General features: G+C 45.4%; 1 protein-coding gene across 4 annotated transcripts in view; it reads left to right on the forward strand.

Annotated features, from left to right (window-relative positions):
- The window catches only part of PHAF1 (phagosome assembly factor 1), a 28,221-nt gene that overhangs the window by 3,670 nt on the left and 1,902 nt on the right, over positions 1 to 22,649 (forward strand). For 3 of the 4 annotated variants that reach the window (XM_046681922.1, XM_046681924.1, XM_046681925.1), the window contains exons 3-16: positions 3,504 to 3,586; positions 7,649 to 7,732; positions 11,487 to 11,530; positions 13,132 to 13,211; positions 13,503 to 13,597; positions 14,693 to 14,790; positions 14,882 to 14,994; positions 18,305 to 18,438; positions 18,813 to 18,896; positions 20,375 to 20,457; positions 20,898 to 20,941; positions 21,463 to 21,506; positions 21,659 to 21,717; positions 22,327 to 22,399. In XM_046681922.1, the coding sequence (XP_046537878.1) occupies positions 3,504 to 3,586; positions 7,649 to 7,732; positions 11,487 to 11,530; positions 13,132 to 13,211; positions 13,503 to 13,597; positions 14,693 to 14,790; positions 14,882 to 14,994; positions 18,305 to 18,438; positions 18,813 to 18,896; positions 20,375 to 20,457; positions 20,898 to 20,941; positions 21,463 to 21,506; positions 21,659 to 21,717; positions 22,327 to 22,399 (1,118 nt within the window). The remainder of the gene's footprint in view (positions 1 to 3,503; positions 3,587 to 7,648; positions 7,733 to 11,486; positions 11,531 to 13,131; positions 13,212 to 13,502; positions 13,598 to 14,692; positions 14,791 to 14,881; positions 14,995 to 18,304; positions 18,439 to 18,812; positions 18,897 to 20,374; positions 20,458 to 20,897; positions 20,942 to 21,462; positions 21,507 to 21,658; positions 21,718 to 22,326; positions 22,400 to 22,649) is intronic. The other variant, XM_046681923.1, reaches the window with a different exon arrangement.

The following is a 22,649-nucleotide window of genomic DNA, read 5'->3' on the forward strand; positions in this document are numbered from 1 at the left end:
AGTGAAAGGGAAGGGTTATAGAAATAATTCATTTCTGGGGCCGGCCTGATGGCGCAGTGGTTAAGAGCACACGTTCTGCTTCGGCAGCCTGGGGGTTCGCCCATTCAGATCCCAGGTGCAGACATGGCACCGCTTGGCAAGCCATGCTGTGGTAGGCATCCCACATATAAAGTAGAGGAAGATGGGCACGGATGTGCGCTCAGGGCCACTCTTCCTCAGCAAAAAGAGGAGGACTGGCAGCAGATGTTAGCTCAGGGCTAATTTTCCTCCAAAAAAAAGAAAGAAATATTTCATTTTATTATAATGAGGTAGAGGTTGTATAGGGTGCTATGGCATGGGGGAAGGGACTTGCCCTGACTTGGGGGTTCAGGGAGGGCTTCCTTTCAACTTACAGGAGCCTGTACCATTCCTGGAGCCAGTGAGCACCAGGAAGTCCTTATCAAAAGTCTACTGTCAGATTTCTCATCTACACTGTCTCCATAGACATAAGTCTTCCAGTCAAGTTAAAAAGAAAACAATGGGAAAGATAGATGGTATGTGTAGGGAACTATAAACAATTTGGTATTATAATTAGAACATGATGTACTGGTGGAAGAAGAAAAGAGGTTCCCCAGATTCCCAAATCTCTTTGGTAGTAACTGCCTGGGATACTGTCAGGGAGTCTCCAGGTTCAATAGAAAAGAGGATATCTATTAGTAATGTGTGTTGTGGGCATGGGCTTAGGAGGAAAGTTTTGAGGCTAGATTTGGAGAAATGGGGAAGGAGGAGGAATCTAGATATTTCTGGCTTGAGTGACTGGATAGATGTTAGACACATTGAAGTTCAGAATACTGATGAGAAACTAGATTAAAGAGAAGGTGAAAAAGTCACTTTTAATCTGTCAACTTTTTATTTGCCTTTAGATATATATAGAAAACAGATTGAAGTGTGAGTCAGCAACTAGGTGGTTGGTTGAATGAATGAATGAGGGATGGGCAGAAGGAAATATTGCCCATCATAGAGACCTGGAAAAGTTAGAGGAACAGCAGAAGAGAGTAGTGTTGAGAGACAGGATGAGAGTTCTCTGAGTGGGAGGGTGGTCACTAGGTTCTATGGTAGAGGACCTACGTGTTCTACCTAATTGCTTTGTTTCACTCATTCAGAGCTCAGCAGATATATTGGACCACCTACTATTGTGCCAGGCATGGTGATTGAGTGCTGGGGATACAGCAGTGAGTGAGACAACATCTCTGTCCTCAAGGAGGCATCAAGGAGACTCCAACAGATAAATAAGTTGAATGGGAGGCTTTATTAGATAAGGTGATCAGGGAAGTGAGGTGTGAGCACCACCTGAAGAATGAGAAGGCACCAGCTATGGGAAGAACATTCCAGTAGAGTCAAAAGCTGATGCAAAGGCCTAAGGCGGGAAAGAGCTTCACATGTGCTAGGAACAAAGGGAGGTGTGGTGAGCAGTGAAAAGAAAGGTGGAGGTGGACTAGGTCGAGAATATTCGGGACCTTTAGGGGATGGCATGTTGTTTGGGTTTTATCCCCCTGTAATGGGAAGCCATTAGAGGGTTATAAGCAGGCAAATGATGAGATCTGTGAGTCATAGGATTTATGCAGTTTATCAGGCTGACCATATACTCCACACTCGCTTTGGGGTTAGGTAACTCTTGTTAGAGCTGGGACAATGCTTCAGTTTTTTTGCCATAAATGTGGTTGGTTCCCTTCCTTTACCAGCAGCTACATGATGACTGGTCATCATGACTGCTTTTTGTCCTCCATGTGGGTTTCTCCCTGGATGACTCAGGACCTGAAGATTCCAAGGCCAGGAATCTGTGGCTACATGGAAGAGAACCTTCCCTCAAGAAGCTGATTTGTGGGGGCCGGCCCTGTGGCCAAGCAGTTAAATTTGCACGCTCCGCTGCGGCGGCCCAGTGTTTCATCAGTTCAAATCCTAGGCACAGACACGGCACCGCTCATCAAGCCACGTTGAGGCAGCGTCCCACATGCCACAACTAGAAGGACCCACAACTGAGAATTTACAACCATGTACCAGAGGGCTTTGGGGAGAAAAAGGAAAAAATAAAATCTTTAAAAAAAAAAAAAAAGAAACTAGTTTGTGTCACAGGGGTCAGAGAAGCCACGTGGCCTTTTTCTGGACACCTAACCGAGCTTGTCTGTCTTCCACACATGGATGTTTGCCCCTTCCCTCTGGGGGAGGGAACATAGATGCTCTTCCATTTCAGGAATGGCAGAGCTGAGTGATGCATCCAACTTGTTCATATACTCAACAAACACTTATGAAGCCTCTACTGTGTGCCAGGCTGTATACTATAGAAGACTGAAAAGTACCTTATTTAAGGTCTGGTTTCCTCCCTTTCTTCAAACGTAGATGGATCAAGTGAAGGCATGGTTGGATCATTGTTTAAATGTAGATGGACCACATGTTTTTAACTTTCTAGTTGTTGTGTGTACACTCTTTTCTGCACATCTCTCCTTGAGTCAGAGGTAAACTGATCTTGAATGTGAGCCACTGTGCTGCCCAGAGGTCATATGGTAATCCCTCTTCCTCCCTTTCCTTATTACCAACCCCATAATCCTTCAGTCCCACTGAATAAATATTTATTCAACAGCCACTATGTGGTCAGCCCTGTACTGGGTGCTGGGGATCCAGAGAGTGGTGAATAGCATACACACCCTGTCCTTGCATTCATGAAGCTGAGTCTTTATTTTTGGCTTGTCTGGGACTTTGTTTTGAATTGTCCCTCTGTAAGTTTCTTCTTGTTTGAAATGTAATGGGCTCCAAAAACATAGTTTTTGGTGTTCCCTGTGAGTCCCTGGAATCTTTGAGATGTCATTGGGATTTGGATTTCTTAAACTGGAGGCATATATAAATTTGTTTATAATGGGCCATGAGTTCAAAAATCAAGTGTTGAGATTTAGAGGATGTTTATGGGTTGATACGTAAGGATCCAATGAAATCTTTAGTAAAATAAGTTGATTCTGGTAAACATGTGATTTTTAACTATGTAAACGAGCCCTTACAAGTCATGTGCTCCTGGAGGCTCTCATATGAGAGGCAAGGAGCAGATGCCAAAAAGGAAGAGCAGGACCTGCCCTAGGTTATATGTAATCCATGGCAGAGTGAGAACCAGAACCTGGGTCTCCAGAGTCATGCAGTCAGTGCTTTTCTCACTCTGTTCTTTGATTTATGCTGACTTTGACTTCTCCCAGCCCTTTGCCTGCTTCAGATCAGCACAGAAGTCCCCATTTCTGGGAAGCAGTTTTGTATATTCACTCTCTCCTGTTATATAATCCAGTTATTCCCTTAGTGCTTGTTGCTAACTTTATTCTAGTTCTTATTGCTTATTGAACTTTTATTTACTCATATGTCTGTAGACCTTTGTGGCCCCCATTCCCACCCCATGCTTTACTTCAGGGACTAATGCCTGGTACGATGATAGATGTCAGTAAATGGATAGCCCAAGTAAGCACACAAGCATCTTTGCTTTATTTCAGGAATGCCTTTGGCTCAGGCAGTAGCCATTCTTCAGAAGCACTGTCGCATCATCAAAAATGTCCAGGTTCTCTACAGTGAACAGGTGAGTGGTAGCTGATTTGTTTACTGAAATAGCATCCCTAATCAATCAGTCACCTCCAGAGGTTGGTGCTTTGGGAGATGCTGACTGGCAGGGATTGCTGGGTCAGTGTTTGAATGGGAGAATCTCCAGCGCTAGTCAGTTACCAAGTACATTTTCTTTGATTCTGAAACTTGGTCTTGATAATCTAGTGCTGCCAGGTTTGGAAGAACAGTAATAACTGAACTTGTTTTTTGATTGTGTTTGACTTAACCTGCTGGCCCTTAGACAGAGACTTTTCAGTGGGAGGTCACCTCAGGGACAGTTGGTCTTCCAGGGTGCTTGCCTTCCACTTTTGTGTTTAAAATAGTCTTTTCTGCTTTCTTGATTGCTTTGGTTTGTGTTCAGGATTGTTGCAGATTTCTAGCCAGCAGAGCATCCCAGACTTGAAAAGAAGCAGGTATAGCTCACCCTTTTGGTGAAAATGATCTGATACGTGGAATTTGCAAGATATTGGCTCCAAATTAATGGACATATTTTACTCTTTTTTTGTCTTATTTATGGTGGTCTCTATTAAATGTTCATCAGTTGTGCCAGGAATTAACCCCTGTACTATAATGTTGCATGTACTTAAAAAGACCTTTGCAGTCTCCAGAAAGAGTATATTTTAGGTTAGCATCAGAGGACTTTTTGAACATCAGGATTTTTTGTATTTGGTTTTATAGGTAAAGTTAGAGACTATTTTTTACAGGCCTTTAGAAATAAGATTCTTCTTATCTCTCTAAAAATGCAATCTCCCTTCTACTGAGTTTTCTGAAACCTGTGGTTCTTCTATGACACAGACTATGTGCTGCCATATGAAGCAACCTTTGTGATGTCCTTTGTGTCACAAACCTCAGGAAATAGTTGGGTTTTTTTTTTTTTGAGGAAGATTAGCCCTGAGCTAACTACTGCCAGTCCTCCTCTTTCTGCTGAGGAAGACTGGCCCTGAACTAACATCTGTGCCCATCTTCCTCTACTTTATATGTGGGACGCATACCACAGCATGGCTTGCCAAGCAGTGCCATGTCTGCACCCAGATCCGAACTGGTGAACCCCGGGCCACCGAAGCGGAACATGCGCACTTAACCACTGCACCACCGGGCCAGCCCCAGGAAATAGTTTTGAGCCTACACAGGCTACAGGATATCCTCAGTGGCTTTTCTGAGACACTTTAAGTACTGGTTTGATGATTTTAGTTCCATTTGTTCCAATTAATTTCAGATCCTAAAGCAAATGACAGCTTATTTTTGACATGAAGAATGCTGTGGATTAGAGGTGGGTGAGATTTCTGTGAGGCTTCCTAGTTTGGCTTAGTGTCAGAGTTGAGCCTGTTACCTATACCGGGACATTACATTCTGCAGTACTCTACCCCTCTGCCAGCCTAGTGAGGCCCTGTGTGAGGGATCCTTCTGAGACAGGGAATGCTTAATCTCCAAGCAAGAGCTCGGATATTCTTGTGGTGCTTACCACAGAACAAGGGACTTACAGGAGTGGGCAGGAGTTCCTTGAGCTACAGTGACAGACTGGCTTCTCATTTAGAAAGTGAAGGTTGGTGGCTTTTCCTCTGTTGCACTCAGATCATCCCTAACGTAATCTGACTTTCAGTGTTAGACCATGAGGGAATTACTCCTGACAAGTAGCAGCCATCAAAACAGGGATAATGGGCTTGTTTCTCGAGCTTACAGCCACCTGTACATTCAGTGAAATCAGATTTGGGCACCCTGAGATTAGATACATTTGAAAATAGGCTTTAAACTTTCTTAACCAATTTTTTAAAATGAAGTTTATTTCTTCTGTCACTACCTTTGTTGTCTGTCATTCCAGTCTTTGAGTACAATTAGCATTAAGTTAATTTCCTCTGATATCTTCTAAGCAACTGGAATCAGTTGGAAAACATGGGCTTTTGCATCCAGATCTTGGCTCAGATCCTTGCTCTTCCTATTTGCTAGTCGTGCAACTTGTGGCAAGTTAATAACCAATCTGGTTCTCCTTCTGTGGAATGGATATAGTTTCCTTATAATAGAATAATATTTGATGAGGTTCAAGAAGAGATGGTCTCTCAGAGGTCTGATATGATACATCTTAAATGTGGGTCCTGTCCTCTTCTGCCCTCTTTTCCTCCTTTCCCATTTGTCTCCTTGCTTCCCATCAAGTGCAGAGAGTAGTTTTGCCCTGTTAAAGGATCTTCTTGTCTCTAGCAAATCACACCTTGGAAATTAAATGTGCATGTTAAGTAGGCCTCATCTTTCTTAGAGGGAAAAGATGTTAATGACTAGCAGCAGGTAGCTTTACTGAACTATTTCATATGGAGGACTGCATAGTGCTGGGTAGCTGGAAGGGTCTGCTTAAACATCTCATAGTACATGTGTATTTTGGTTCTGGAGATATAAAGCACTAATAAAACATTGATTGTGGGGATGGTTTGCTTGCTTTTGAAGATTTCTTAGTTGTGTCCTGAATTGAACAATGCCAGGAAAAAAATGCTCAGCTCTTGGGAGAGTGTTAAGAAAATTCAGATCCTCCTGTGTTCCTCCTCCAAGCAAACATCTTGAAAAATGCTAAAATGTTGCTTTATCCTGTTTACAGCCATGGAATAGCCCTCTCAGAAGTGGGACTGTATGTTCTGGGTTGAGAATAAGTGACCTAAGTTGAGGGTTCATTATTTCATTATCTTGCTTGAGACCTAGTGGTTTTAGACATTCCTGCAGCCGTACTGGAAAATTACAACATTCTTTTTTCTAGTGTTTGCTAGGGATGATGGTGCTGCCTGGGCCTGCTACCTTGTGAAGATCAATTAAGTGGAGGGGAGTAGACAGTCGGAGCTAATCCCAGAAAGCTCTTTGGAGATAATTTTTCCAGTGAGGCCCACACTAGCAGTGGCACTTGGCTTTCCAGCTCACATCTGTATCTGTGGCAGCCATACCTATGTCATTCACTGTGTTTACCTTGAGAAGATCTATAAAGAAACTTTCCTAAACCCTTTTGAGAGCTGCGTTCCAGTTTCAAGAAGGGGCAGAATTTGGGATGGTGGTGATTTTCTTGTACTCTCGGCAGCCTGGTTCAGGGCTATGGAGAGTCTTCAGACCTTGAGTCCTTGAATTGATGGCATTGGAGCAGAAGCAGACACATGGGACAGACACGAGGAAAGAAGGCTGTATGCCGAGTGCTGTGCTCAGGGTTTTCTTTGACCTACTGTCTCTGTCCTCACAACAACCCTGGAAGGAAGGGGTGATAGTATTCCCATGAAGAAACTAAAGCTCAGAGAAGTTTTGAGAGTCACTTAAAAGGTCACCAGCTCACCAGGTCTCAAGGCCAGCTCTGTCTGCTGCTCTGTGCTGCTACTGCCCTCCCCCCAGGACTCAGAAGGGGCAAATTTAGAAATATGACTCCTTAGGTCTTAGACTTAGGCTTTTCAGAAAGAAGTACATGTGATACGGGATGGTAGAGGGGAGGGAAGGAAGAAGTACGAGTGTCATCTCATACATAATCAGATCACAAGGTACTTCTTTGTCTTGGAAGATGGCCTAAAACAGTCAAAGAATAAAATGTGTTCCCTGTGGATGGTATAAACAGCCTGGGAGTGAATGGACATGGGTTCAGCTGACATGCCCTGAACATTACCTGCTGAGTTTGGATCCTGGCAAGGCCTTTTCACATCGCCTGTATTCCTCATCAGCTGCTCTGCTGGATTGACAGCAGTAAACCTATGCTACAGATGTAGACCCTGGACCTTCAAAAGAAAATTACCTGTATACTCCCATAATTTCGGCCCTTTCACCAGGTATTATTACTCAAAGCCTGGAAAAGAGAAGCTCTTTTCAGCCAATATTGTGAATCAGCAGCTGTGGGCCCAAAATACAGGACACTGCATTCATGTAACAGTTTGTTTCTGACTTCCAAACCTTGTTAGTAGTGGGGAGAGAGGGGCTGTCTGCACTTACATATTTCCTGTGCATTGCATTTATAGTGTAAGGTTTTCAGTAGGTGCTTGTGAGTAAATTAGTTGTTCAGAATGTTTTATTTTATTTATGTATTTTTTTGTAGTCTCCTCTAAGCCATGACCTCATCCTTAACCTGACTCAGGACGGGATCAAACTACTGTTTGATGCTTTCAATCAGAGACTTAAGGTAATTCTAAATGACAACTAAAGTTTCATGTCAGGCTGATTAATATGTGCTGTTGTGAGATGTTTCCAAAACTTATAAGTGGGAATATACTTATAGTGGTTCAGAGACCACTGTGATACAGGGGGCTGAAGCTATGCCTACTCCCCGAAAAAGAAGGAAGCTGAGGGTGGCATGAGGGGGTAGGAAAGAGGGTAGGAAGGACTCCAGTCCCAGGCTCCAGAGGTGAAGGGGGAAAAGTGTTGAAGATTTGGGGAACATGGTATAGGGAGGGGGCTTTTATGTTGAGTAGGAAAACAAGTGAGGGACTAAGTATTTGGCATAGATTATTCTGAGTCTTTAAAAAGTTACTAAAAATGGGGCTGACCTACAGAATAGGATCAAAAGACTTTAATGAGGTTTATGTATCTTATTGTTTTACTTCATTCTTGTGACAAACAGTATGACTTGGAAGATGAAAAATGGAGTTGTTCTTCCTAAAATGCTGGGGCTTGGGGCTTAACACCACCAAAATGAGTTGATTCTTTAACCCCTTTGAGGAGATATAAACAAACAACTTGCTGGTGTGTAAGGTTGTCTTAACTGGTGTTCAAGTGCAATTTACTAACACCTGTTTCAGTCCAGGATGTTTTTAATACACTATTTACAAATGCCTGGGCTTCACAGGTTAGTCATGTGACACAAGACTCATGCCTCAGAGTCACAAGGCTGAATGTGGCCCTGGGCAGTGGCATGCCAGAGTTGTTGTCCCAGTTAGGTTATGGAGTTTCCTTTCCAAAAGACTTGGGTACTTTCTAGTTCTCGTCATATCATCACAAGTGAGCTGCTGAGGAGACAAGACAGAACATGGAAAAAGAATATGTACATGGAATGAGAATTCCTCATTTATGATGGTTTTTCAAAAGCAAAGTTTGATGTGGACATTGTTCGCAACTCCCTTGCCTCTCATTGTGGACCCAGTCATCCTGTCTTCAGTGACCAGAAGTTCCACACTGGGAAAGGGTAAAGAATGTTCTTTAGTGTTGCTTCATCACAAATTTGGGGAAAATTAATCTGGAAACACCTTTACAAAGAGTCATTTGTCTTTGACGTGGTAAATCCCCTTTAGGAAACATAACCCAAAAAGATTATGGGGAGGGTAATGTTGCCAGACATTTATAGCAGGGCTTTTCCTAGAAATGAAAAGCTGGAAGTAACCTAAATGGACAATAAAAGGGGATGGCTAGGCAGCCCATCATAAAATCACAGCATAGTGAGGACAGTATCACATATTTAGTGAACACTTGGTGCATGTTAGGTGCACGGCCGAGTGCTTCCCATGCATTTCCCAGTTTAATCCTAACAAGCCTGTCAGCGGTACTGTTTACCAACGAGACGACGGAGGGATAAAAGATAAGTGGTTTGCCTGATACCAGGCTTTTAACTCTATATTACCAGTGTGTGGTTACTGGCCACTGGGAATAGAAATGGCTTAGATTCTGTTGATTGATGTGGGAAATAAATATGATAAAAGCTGAAAAAAATAGTGTGAGCACACTATGCAGAAATGCGAGGAACGGGAAGTACATTTGAATGGGAAAGGAGGTAAAATAGAACCTTCGCTTCGGCATTCTGCGGGGTCCCTATGAGGAAGGAGGGGCTGGGGCCCTGACTGAGCCTCTGGAAACTGAGAGAGCGATCCTTCAGGTATCCTTGGTTGGCACCAGGTCTGACTTGACCCGTCTGCCTGGCCCTCCATCCAAGGGCTTCAGAATCCACCTCTGCCTGATGATGTCTCCTGCAGTTTCCTCTCCCGTCACTCCCTGCTGATGCGAGACCCCTGTGGCATGAGGCTTCACAAGTCACAACTTTTACAGTCACCTTGTCTTTTCCTTTCCTATCTTGACTGCTGCCGTGTCTCCTCCCCTCTGGGAAAATCAAGGCCTTTTCCAGCCCAGAGGGTGGAAATCATGGACTTTAGACTTCCCCAGCTGCTTGTCTCTGTAGTCCATGGGCCAAAATCTTCTTGTTGATTCTCCTGGTGATATGAAGGACGCTAAGATGGTCAGTACTCTGGGTCCCTTGCCACAAGTGCCACCCTACGGCACTTGATTAACTCTGGTCCACTCTTCTCCCATTGGGCAGGCAGGGTTGAAGCATCTTTAAGTGTTGGTCTGGGCTTTTGGCAGGTGGGTGACAGTGACACAGGAGGGAGATCCTGGAGGCCCACCTCCACAGGGTGAGTGGTGGGAAGCCCTTGGGGGATCATTGGCGAGCCGTAGAGGTAGCAATCAGGGAGGCAGAGTGCCTGCCAGTGCTATACAAGCAGGGCTTCTGGCTGAAGATTGAGGCCCTCTGCCAGTGTGGGGCCCTGGCCTGAGTGAAAATGGCCTACCTGTTTGCCATGATATACTGCCATGCCCAGGCTTTCTGAAGGGGACACTAGTTATCTTATGAATCACAGCTAGTTCCCTGCCTTTCCTTGTATGACCTCTCTTGGCATCTCTTTTCATTCTTTCAAGCTTCATATTGCCCTTAGCTAGCTTCATACCAGGCAGACTCGCCTGACGTGTGTTGAATACCTCCCCTGTGCAAACTAATAAGCCAGACCTTAAGGGGCTTAATTTAGTGGGACTAGTGAACAGCCTACGCAAGTAGTGTAAGAAGGGGTTGATTGAAGTGCTATGACGGCCCAGCAGAGGGAGCAATTCTTAGTAGCAGATAGGGTCAGAATAGCTGCATTATAGTTAAGAGGTGCCCACCTTGTAGTTTAGTGTTATGATCTCTAAACGGAGTTAGGGACAAGGTCTGGCCAAGAATGAACTGCCTATTATGTCTCAGTTTCTGTGACAATGCCGGATGCTCCTGTACCCAGTGCCCCAGAGCCCCTTTCTGGGATGAGGCGCAGATTGTCAAGGCAAACAGACATTGAACCAGTTCTACTTGTGCCTCTACACTGAGGGCCAGACCTCCCAGCTGAGGGATGGTAGATGGTGCTCCACGCCCTAGCCAGCCATGCTGCTGGCTGCCAACCCCCTGACACCATTGGCATAGAGGACTTTATGGTGCTCATTAATTGGCACCACTAGTGGCTGAGTGTTCAATGCCTTTTTCTTTGTCTCTGCCCTGAGTTCTTGGCATTTCATCCGAGGCTGAACCCGTTGAACTTCACAAGGGTCCCAGGGTTCTCCAGGTTTAACCAGATGCCCATCATTAGGGATATATCTGATTATTGTCACACTTGTCCTAAGCTAATGTAATATGACTTGTTTTCTAGCAAGATAGACCTCCCCCTCCATCTTTTTGTTTTGTAAACCACAGTAGTTTGAAGCTATTTTTGAAAGTGACTTTATTTGGGTTTTTATAATGCAGTCAAGTATGAAATAGAAGGAAAGGGGCTCAGTATTCAAGGTTACAGCCTTAACAAGCTGTGTGAATTTGCTTCTGTGGAGGATTTCACTGTCCAGAAGGGTGGTATGTGCTGTCTTCTGTATGACCCAGCAGTAGAGTAGATATAAGAACCTGGACCCAGAACATCCATGGACATCTGTTGAATAATCCACTGGAAGAGGAAGAAGGAGAGGTTATGCTGTGTGTGGTATGGGTTTTTCCGCCAAATTAAAAAATGAGAACAAAACGTAATGTGTAGTGCTTCAGGAGGAGAATTTTGGCTAGTGGTAGTTGTTTTTTCTTCGCTATTCTATAAATGTCTTTTTAGGTAATCCTTTTCAACTACAGAGCATTAACAACTCTTAAACATTTGATTTTTTTTTTTTAGGTGATTGAAGTATATGACTTGACTAAAGTAAAGTTAAAATATTGGTAAGTTTTCTCCCCTGCTGGTATATGTCACAGGCTTTGTACAAATGGGCTTTATCTACTACCTTCATAGTATTAGTAGAGGATTCCCATCCGCAGCAGGTCCAGGATTGCAGCTTGGTACCATGATTTCCTCAGGCAGCCCCTAAGCCCACTCAGTTTTCTGGGGAAGAGGAGGAAACCTCACTAAGAACATGCTATGTGTAAAACACTTCACATATGTGTCAGCTTATTTAATCCTCACTGGAAAGCAGGACCTCAGCTCAGAGTTGATGTAACTGTCTCCTAGGTCACAGCTGCCCTCCCCTGTACAACCTCTTTTGGCACTTCTTTATGTTTTTGTGAGTAACAGAAGTGGGACAAACCAGATAGGTCTGACTCCAAGCCTGTGCTAAAGAGAATGCCAAAGGGACCACTATTTGGGGGGCAAAATCTGCTTTTTAGAATGAGAATGGGAATGGCCTGCATGATGCACAAATATTTGAGCCCCCCATTATGGCAAGGCATTTTGCTATCATCTAGAATACTCCATTCAGTAAGCTTCCTTAAGAGGCTTCCCTTCCCTTTGCAAGAGCATAGAAGGCCCGAGTTCCTGGGGCAGGCTCAAACAACATTTGCTGATAGAGGAGTGGTTAAAGCTAATGTGTAATAGCGCTGGCCTCTGCAGATTCTAATTGTCTTTTAGTCTTGTTGGGCCTTTGTACCTCAAGTTCTGGCTTCTTTTTACCCTCTTATGAGTCAGTGGTGGGTAAGAGCCTGGGTTCTAGAGTCAGGCTTCCCTGGGTTTTAGTTATGGCTTCATAATTTTATTACCTCTGTGACCTTGGGCAAGTCACTTAACCTCTTTTAGCTTGTTTTCTCATCAAAGAAAAGAAACCAGTAATGTAGCTGCTGGGTTAGGAAGATTACGTGAGAGAATGCTGGTAAAGCACATCAACAGTTCCTGGTTAAAAAAGAGGTGTCCCATAAATGACAGTAATTTTTAAAAAAATTATTCTTAACCTTTAAGCATTCTTCTTAAAGTCATAAATGCCTTATCTTCATGCTCATCAGCTGAAGTCCTATGCCCCTCTTTACTCCCAAGCCCACTCCCCAGGTTTTTTTTTCTTTGTAGGGGATCCATCCCTCCCACACCCACCTACCCATTCACCCAGTCCATGAGAACTGACTCTTCTTGTTAAGAAAACAAGCTGCATTGCTTGACTACACTCTTCTTTTAAGATGTTTATCCCTTTTTAAGAAAGTTCCTTTTCAAGCCAAACTACTAGTAGGCATCCTGGGAAAACATATTAACACTGTTCCTATGGCCACTCTTAGCCAAGTCCAAATGCCATGGGACTGAGACCGGATTTATTTCCTCCTGAACTATGCCTGGTGGCCACAAATGTCTTGGGAGGCCCTAGAAGATCAATTCTGTATATCAGCCTCAGGAGAATTGACTTGTTTTGACCTCATTAATTGTCTCTTATTTAAAAGTTGTTTAATTATTTTGATATAATTATAGACTCACCTGCCTATGTTTTAAGAATAACTCTTCTAGCCACCATCTGCAGTGATCTGTGAACCTGTGAAGCCTGGTGTTAAAAACTATCTTTGTTTTTCAGTGGAGTACATTTTAACTCTCAGGCCATAGCTCCCACCATTGAGCAGATTGACCAGTCTTTTGGTGCAACCCATCCTGGAGGTAAGCCAAGTCCATCTGATTTGTCTGGTCATCTCTGGCAGCCCATTGTGATAAACCTGGCAAGTGGTGCCATCCCAACCCCAAACCCCTGAAGCCAGGTTCCTATAGGATTTGGAGGTTGATACTTGGGTGTGAAGGAAAGCTCCTCCCCCTTGTTTTCAGCCTAGTAGATCAGGTCACAGATGAGACACAAGGAATGTGTTGCCAGTCATTACTCCCTGCCAGGCTGGTTTGTGTTTGCAACTTCTGATACCATTCAACCAAGTCATCTTCTTCTTCCTACTCCCACAGTGTATAACTCCGCTGAGCAGCTCTTCCACCTCAACTTCAGAGGACTGTCTTTCTCTTTTCAGTTAGACTCGTGGACTGAGGCTCCCAAGTACGAGGTCAGCCCTTCCCTTCCCCTGGTATTTGTTGCTCAGTGCCCATGTGATGTGGGTCAGCAGATAGTGCCTTTTGGGGAGGCTGAATAGGTACTCTTTCTTTGGTTTCCTTGTCTCTGAGATCTTCAGGGGCCAAGGAGGGTGGAGAGGGTGGGGTTGACAGGAAGAACAAAGCCCAAGCTGGCACTCCTGGGAAGAGGGCACTTCCCATTGCAGAGTGAGATCAAGGTCACTTTTCAGAGATCCAGTTGTGCCTTGCTTTAAAACTCCGGATCACTGGTTTTTCTCAGTGGCCTAGAATTTGAGAGAGTTCATCTTGGATTTTCAGTTATTGCTTTTAGCAAAATGTTTCATTCATCCTTAGGCAACAGTCTCCTCTGGGTTATGAGTTGGATAGCTTTTTGTAAGGTTTACATCTTATTAAGGGAAGCATTCCTGCATTTTCTCCCTGACGAAGGAAATAAAAGCTAAGTAAAACTAAAGATGAACTTGTATGGTTGGGGTGAATTTATTAACCCAGAGCCAGGTTGACTGTGTGCATTGATATGGCCAATTCTTTTTTTTTTGTGAGGAAGATTCACACTGAGCTAACATCCGTTGCCAATCTTCCTCCTTTTTTAAATTTTTGTGTTAAGGAGATTAGCCCTGAGCTAACATCTGTGCCAGTCTTCCTGCACTTTGTATATGGGATGCTCACAACATGGCTGATGTATGGAGTAGACCTGGGGCACCGAGATGGAGTGCGTGGAACATTAACCACTTGGTCACAGAGCTAACCCCCTGGCCAGTTCTGTTTTCTCTTTTTTGTCCCAGAGTCCCCTGGTACATAGTTATCTATTTTTCTAGTTGTGGGTCCTTGTAGTTCTGGCATGTGGGATGCCGCCTCAGCATGGCTTGATGAGCAGTGCCATGTCCATGCCCAGGATTCGAACTGGTGAAACTCTGGGCCGCCAAAGCAGAGCGTGCGAACTTAACCACTCAGCCACAGGGCCGGCCCCCTGGCCAGTTCTTGAAGACCACAAGTACTGGGGAATGCTAGAGCCTGAGTCACATGGCCTGCAGTGTGCTCTTAGTAAAACTTTTGTCCTGTGTTTGCAGCCCAATTTTGCCCATGGTCTAGCTTCTCTCCAGATACCCCATGGAGCGACTGTGAAACGAATGTACATCTACAGTGGAAACAGTCTACAGGATACCAAGTATGTATGTAGGAGCATGAGCTTCATGCTAAGGCCATGGGCTCCCTGGGAGGGAGAGCAAAGCCTCTGTTTATTTTGTGCCTGCCCCCAGGGCTCCCGGGATGCCCCTGAGCTGTTTCCTGGGCAATGTGTATGCTGAGAGTGTAGATGTTCTTCGAGATGGAACTGGACCCTCAGGTTTACGACTTCGCCTACTTGCTGCAGGTAAGTTACTGGCTATGGGGTGGTGGATTCCCCGTTACATCTATGTTGAAACAGTCTAAAATCTCATGTGTTTAGAGATAGTTGTTAGAAGACACATGAGGCAGATGTTTATTGCTAAGGCTTTTATTTAAATTTGTGAAGGGACAAGACATAGTTTTATCATTAGCAAATGTTTTTGTTTGTTTGGTTGGTTTTTGTTGCAGGGGAACATTTGCCCTAAGCTAACATCCATTGCCAATTTTCCTTCTTTTGCTTCCCTTTCCCCTCCCCAAAGCCCCAGTACATAGTTGTATATAGTTGTAAATTCTTCTAGTTGTTGTATGTGAGCCGCTGCCACTGCATGGCTACTGACAGACAAGTGGTTTGGTTCCACACCCAGGAATGGAACCCTAGCCACCAGGGTGGAGCACACTGAACTTTAACCATTAAACCATCAGGACTGGGTCTATCATTAGCAAATCTTAATAACCGACAGTAGCATTGCTTCCCTCAGTGTGTACATAAGCCTTCTATGTGCTTATTTAGCTTTGCAGTGGTTCCCAGGCTATTTCCTGAAGATGTATCTTGTGGGCCGTGGCATTGTCTGTTCTCCCTTTTTCCACCCTTTATGCCTAGTTCTCAGAGTAGGCTGGCAGGAGGGACCTGCTGAATTGTGGTTTGCCCACACCCTGCTGACAGTTTTGCTGACTATGAACAAAGAGTTGATGCCTTCAGTAGCTGGTCTCTCCAGGATCTTTGCCTCATTTTGTGATTTTCTTTTGCCTGGCCAATCTCAGCTACTTTGGACCTTGGATCATGTTTAACAGTACAGGGATCTCCAGTGTGGAGTTTGCCTCCATAAAGACAGCCCAGGAGGGGCTGGCCTGGTGGCACAGTGGTTAAGTGTGGATGTTCCACTTCAGGGGCCTGGGGTTCACCAGTTTGGATCCTGGGTGCGGACATCGCACCGCTTGGCAAGGCATGCTGTGGCAGGCGTCCCACATATAAAGTAAAGGAAGATGGGCACGGATGTTAGCTCAGGGCCAGTCTTCCTCAGCAAAAAGAGGAGGACTGGCAGCAGATGTTAGCTCAGGGCTAATCTTCCTCAAAAAAAAAGAGCCCACAAGCCAACAGGCTATGCCTTAGTGGAGCACACAGTCTAGCCAGCATTTATTCATAAATTGGGGTTTTACATCAGTCTCTAGGGTGTTGGTTCTTAACTGTTAAGGATCTGGTATATAGAGCCAGCCCTGATGGCCTAGTGGTTAAAGTTCAGCATGCTCCACTTCAGCGGCCCAGGTTTGGTTCCTGGGCGCAGAGCCTCACCACTCATCTGTCAGTAGCCATGCTGTGGCATTGGCTCACATAGAATAACTAGAACGTACAACTATGTACTGGGGTTTTGGGGAGGAGGGAAAAAAAAATCTGGTATATAAACTGTGAATTCACTCCCCTGAACAATTAGATAGTTCACAACCTCCGGGTTAGAAATTTCTTAAAATGTGGTTTTTCTGACCAAGGCAGGACACCAGCTACTTAAAGGAGTGTTGCACTTGAACTGCAGTTTTTGAGAGAATTGAGATGTGGCAGCAAGGTCAAGTGATTTAGGGTCTGTCTGCTCAGGAGGATCACTTGAAACAGTGGGGCAGTCAAGGATGGCACAGTTACCCCAGATGACAGCGGGAGAAGCCTGTTGGGGGTGGAAGTCTCAGCCAATTCTGACTGCCACCCTGTACAGCCCACTCCTGGCAGTCACATCTCACTGCTTACAGGGTCAGCGGGGAAAACTGTTAAGTCAGGGCCTCGCTGAGTTACTATCCAATCCAGTACTCATCAAGAGTTCCCCTTGGCAAGCAGGAGGGTAGCTTGTCTCAGCTGACTCATTTCTCACATCTGTTTCTTTGTAGAGTATGGCTACAGTGATGCTTTTAACACAGAAAGTCAGTTCACCTATCTTGGTCCCCATAATAACTTAAAGGAAGACTCACTCCAGGGAATCAGAAACTAAAATAGTCTCTTAAAACTAAGGGTAATTTTACGTGGGTATGCTTCTGGTAGAGTGAGACGAGAGAGAAGACTCACCTGTGAAGAGTGCCTTCCCTGTAGTTCCATCTGGACAGTCACAGATATCTGGTACCTGGAGACTTCGGGCATACAGTCCAGCTTGACAGGACTTTTGGTGGGTTCTGTAGGTCACCCAAGCTTGCCTAAGTTGCAGGATTTATAGACAGAGCTTAATGTGGACTATGCTTTTCCCAGGAGCTAGTAAATTTAAACACAGCCTTTATTTGGCAGTCAGTGTGTATGTGCTGTGACTGAAGACTCTGGGGTTAGCTGGAGAACTCAGTACCTAGTTATCTCAGATTTTGGATCCCTGAAATCTTCTGTATGTGACAGATGGGTTGTTATACATGAATGAGCTTTATTAACTGTAAAGCCCTGTGCAGAGTAAGGTGATGTTGGTGGATATCATGGTACCAGGAATTGCAATCCTCCTTGGATTCTTGGCTTCTTTTTTTATTTTGGGCAAAACACTTTGTCTTCTCATCTACAGAATGGGAGAAGTTTTACCGTTGGTGTGTCTTGCTGTTCCATAACCACTTGGTGTCTGTGTATATGTTTAACTGGAACCATTTCTGAAATGTCTTAGACAAAATCAGGGCTTAAGGATTCTTCACAAAGAAGAAACTTGGCAGTTCAGGTTCTTTTTAGTCTCCCACTTTCCTGGTTTGTCTCTTTTGAGTGTTAGTAGGTCTGTCAGGTGTTTGTAGAATTAGAGAGTGAGTTAATGGGTGCTTTATTCTTGGCTCTTCTATAGAGTGATCTTTAGGTCCGGTTTCTAGTTGGGGGTTACCATTGAGAAGCACCTCTTAACGTAAATCCTTGTATCTTATCAGGACCTGGAAAGTGGCAAGAGTAGCACCCCATTATATACTTCCATAGCACCTATGCTGCTGTTTAGTGTACCACAGTTGTGTGATAATCTGATTGGGATCTTCATGCCATAAGCTCCAATGTGGGCAGAGACTGCACCTGTTTTCTCACCATTATTGGCTCAACATGTAGCAAAGTGTTGTAGCCCATGGTAGTCAATAAGTAAATATTTGCTGAGTGAGTGAATCAGTCTCCACAGCTCCATATCACTTTTGTGGGATTGAGTCTTTGGCATTATTTTGAGTAGATAGTGATCTCTCTTAGCATCTCAAGCCCTGGTGACCTGGCATTTCTGCTTGCGTAAAGCCAGTGGCATCTCTGGGGCCCCCAGGGCCCTGGGCTGCAGGGTCTCAGGCTCTGACTGGGAACGCAAGCACCTCTCCCTTATTCTCTGCAGGTTGTGGGCCCGGCCTCTTAGCAGATGCCAAGATGCGAGTATTTGAACGTTCAGTGTATTTTGGTGATTCCTGCCAGGATGTTCTTAGCATGCTTGGCTCTCCACACAAGGTCTTCTATAAGTCAGAGGACAAGGTAGGGGAAATATGTTTGTAAAGTGAATAGATAGTCTCTTAATTTTTTTTTTAATCAACATTAACTTAGTAATGAGTAAATATAAACTGTTTGCTATTTTCCCATAGAACCTGTTCTATTAAAGCTGATGGAGAAGTAAATTGAAAGCTCTTTTCTGACCCCTGTTGGTCAGATTGTCCTGCCTTTCCTTGGAGATTAGGGCCCAGTCTATAGTCAGCCAAAGGTGGCTGGGTTGTTGGGCACTAGCAGCTGGGACTCTCACACCCTTGCTTATCCAACAGCTTAATGTTATGCAAGAAACACTTTTTCAGACTTTCATTTAGTAAGAATTATATTAAGGGGTTGGATTTTAATTTATCTTTTTTTCCTAACAGATGAAAATTCATTCTCCTTCCCCTCATAAGCAAGTTCCATCTAAGTGCAACGACTACTTTTTTAACTACTTCACTCTCGGAGTGGTAAGTTGTGATTCCTCAGAGAAGCGTTCCCTTTCTGTGGAGGTGGGCAGTGTACCTGGGCACACCTATGTGTACACAGCAGCTGTAACCATGCCTGGCAGTGGGGACCCTAGCCCCAGCTGGCTTTGCCTAGTGTTGTCTTACATTAGTGCCCCAAAGTAGACTTTCCTGCCACCAAGATTGCAGAGAAACATTGGGTTCCCTGGTATGTCTTGACTTCTTTTCTAAGGGAAACATGCTCTGTAGGTGAGGCTGTGGGAATCATTCAGGTTCAGAATAGGACCGTATTCTGGAGTCACAGAATAGGGAGACTAAAAAGACGCAAAGACAGTGGAACTATGCTTATGTATTTTTAGGGATCACCCAGGGGCATTGCTGCAGCCCTGTGCTCTGGGCCTAGAGTGCTGAATGGAGCTGATGGCCACCATCAGTGCTGAGAGTCTGGGTGATAGATGAGATGCAGGTGTGAGAAATGATTATGTAAATGATTATGCACCAGAAGGATACATCTCAGAGGACAGGATTGGCCTGGACTTGGGTCTTCTAACCTTTGAGCTTTCTAGGGCCTGAGGTCCTGAGGCAGCAAAGAAAGGGTAGATTCCAGAGAGAGAGAAAGGAGAGACTGGGTCTGCCTATGTGGAAAAGACCAAAAAGGAGCCAGAAGTAGTGGGGGAATGGCAACGGGATCATAAACTCTTGAGGGTAGGATGGTGGCAGGAGGGAATGGTACTTTTGTAAGCTGGGCCTCTTTGGAGTTGAGGGCCAGTGATGATTTATGGGAGGTAAGGTGGAGGGAATGGACCGGCCCTAATAGGATTTAGTGTAGCTATTGGTGGGAGGGCAGAGTCAGGGGTAACCTTGGGGTCACAGGTCTGAAGAGCTGGCAGGGTGTGAAGCTGGAAAGGGAGTGGGGGAGAGGAGGAAGTGTTCAACAGGCAGCATCAAATCCAGGTCTGAGTCCTGGCAAGAGGCTGGGACTTCAGTTCCAGGGATTGCTGACTCCCACGGAGAGTGCCTAATGGAAGCCAGATGGGTCAGGCAGTTCATGGCATTCAGAATAGCCAGGTGTCTTGAGACCCTTGAGAGTCAAGTGGCCCTTGAATCTTCTTGGTAGCTTTCAAGCCAAAATCTGTGCTCAGATTTTTTATCAGGGGCTTGTTGTCAGGAAACATCTCACTGATGTGTTTGAGCTCCCAAGCAGTGAGAGCTCTAGCCCCCTGTGCCTGGCAGGCCTGGTGGTACAAGGTTTGCAATGGGGGGGTGCTATGGATGGTTAGGTCATCATCCCTCACTGAAAATGTCCAGTTAAGGCTTCTTGGCCTCAGCTGTCTCCTTTACTGTTGTTTGGGAGAAAACTGCTGTCTGCGGGCATCCTCACTGCAGAGTGGCTGTCTCCTAATTGGACCGGCCCTTGGAAAGGCCCCTGCGCTGCCTCAGTAACTTTTAAACTACGTGGACATCCTTGTTTTCTATCCCAGGACATCCTCTTTGATGCGAATACACACAAAGTGAAGAAGTTTGTCCTACACACCAATTACCCTGGGCATTATAATTTTAACATGTGAGTATACGTGTACCTGCCCCTCTGAGACGTGAGCTTCGGGCTGAAAATCCCCAGAAAAGAGAGAGCTTCTGGCTTAGGATGTTCACTAATTTGTCTCCACCTAAATTCTTGCTATTTCATGGGAAGTGATCATTTCCTGAGTGTTTGCTCTGTTTCTGATATAGTGTCCAATACCTTACATCTCTCCATTTGTATCCATTTTACAAATAGGGAAATAGGTTCAGAAAGCTTGGTGTGTTATCCAAGGTAATAGAGTCTTCAGACTCCAGAGCCATGTCCTTTTCTGTTTGACTCCACTGCCTAAATCTGGTCTTCCCAATTGAATGCTTTGGGCAGGTGTGCTTGATTCTGTTTTTCCTGGGGTACGGAGTTGAGATGTGGGAGTGGTGAGACCTCCTGGGGGACCCAGGCTTTACCCATCTGCCTTCTCTCTCTAGTTACCACCGCTGTGAGTTCAAGATCCCACTAGCCATAAAGAAAGGTAAGTAGTGAATATCCTCAGGGTACGGAAAGGGTTTTGGAGTCAGTCAGTCTCTCATGATGAGAAGATACAGTGATCCAAACAGAGGATAGTAATGGTTGGGTTTATGGAGCCTTTGCCCACCTGCTTCTGCCCATAGCCTCAGCTCCTCTGGATTGGGCTCTTTGTTCTGGGGGCTGCATTGGTCTTGGTCTGTAGTCTCCTGGAGGCCCTCAAAGTCTTTTCCTGTGACCATGAGATTGCTGGTCTTTGGAGGGCTGGAGTTTCCTATTTACAGATGATCATCCTGGTGCTCCCAGCACAGCCTTGTGACTGTTGTCATTGCTGCATAGTGTAGCTCACACCTGACTGACCTCCCTTTAACCCTCCACTCTCTTTCATTCAGGAACTCTAAAACAGCCCATCTATCCTCCCTCCATATTCCAACCCCAGTGCAAAGGGTGGCCAAGTCTGAATTCTGCCTAGGGCTGGGTCACAAGTGGGCTGGACCAGCTGCCAACCACCCCGTGTTCTCTTTTCAGAAAATGCAGATGGTCAGACAGAAACATGCACAACCTACAGCAAGGTGAGCTCCTACTTTCCCCACCTGATGCAGCCCAAAAGTTAGGTGGGCGTGAACCTGCCAGCAGTCTGGGGCCCGTGTCCTCTGGGCCAGCCATTAGTCACAGGCATGCTCAGGTCCTTGCTAACCCCTTGCTGCCCCCATCCCTCTTGTAGTGGGACAACATCCAGGAGCTCCTGGGCCATCCTGTGGAGAAGCCTGTTGTCCTGCACAGGTGAGTGAGAGGTTGCTGTCTCTGACCACCCCATTCTGCTCCTCACAGCCCAGAAGGCCTAGCAGCAAGTATGGCTTAGAAATGACAGAAGTTTCTGGTGTTGCCACAAACATACTTCCTGTCCCTCCTCTGTGCATTAGGACTGGGCCAGCTGTTCTGCATGTTTACCTGGCAGGTTGTACCCCTGGAGATAGCTCCCCTCTCCCCCACCTACCTCCAGGTTCGGGGGCCCTTTCACCCCTAGTTATTCAGATAGGGAGGCGGTTTTGACTGGCTGTCCTGGGCACTTTTTTCCCCCTATCAAAGCCACTACCTGCTATAGTCTGCAGCCCAATACCTAGTTGCTGTGCTGCCTGAGGCTCCCTCTCCCTCCTGAGTTTTCACCACCCCAGTCCTATTGCATAATTTTCTGTGCCCTGTTGTACTGTGTAGTATTCAAAGCTTGAGGGAAGCCTGTCACTACCCCTGGGATCTTAAAGGCCTGTGCAGGAAACAGACACTCACAGCTATGAGAGACCACTGGCCAATAGCCCCCATCCCCAAAGGGACTAGATGCCCTGCCTGGCCTTGGCCTGTCTGCCCATCTAATTCTGGCTTCCCCGGCCTCAGGTCTTCCTCCCCAAACAACACCAACCCATTTGGCTCCACATTCTGCTTTGGTCTTCAGCGGATGATCTTTGAGGTAAGCCCTGGGGGTTGCAGGGCTAGTGGTCATAACAGGGACAGGCAAGTGATTGAAAGAGAATGGGACGGGCCTAATGGCCCTGCTGGACGAGTTAATCCTTCCCCAGCAACCTTGTCTGCTGAGAACCTGGCCCACCCACATTTAACAGTGAGGGTTGTATCTGAAAACATGAGTACAATAGGAAAGAGAATCACAGGGCAAGTCAGGCTCAGCCTGGGGGTATTGGGGGCCTTTGAATGCCATGTGA

Source organism: Equus quagga, chromosome 13 (genome assembly GCF_021613505.1).
Source record: "Equus quagga isolate Etosha38 chromosome 13, UCLA_HA_Equagga_1.0, whole genome shotgun sequence".
NCBI lineage: Eukaryota > Metazoa > Chordata > Mammalia > Perissodactyla > Equidae > Equus > Equus quagga.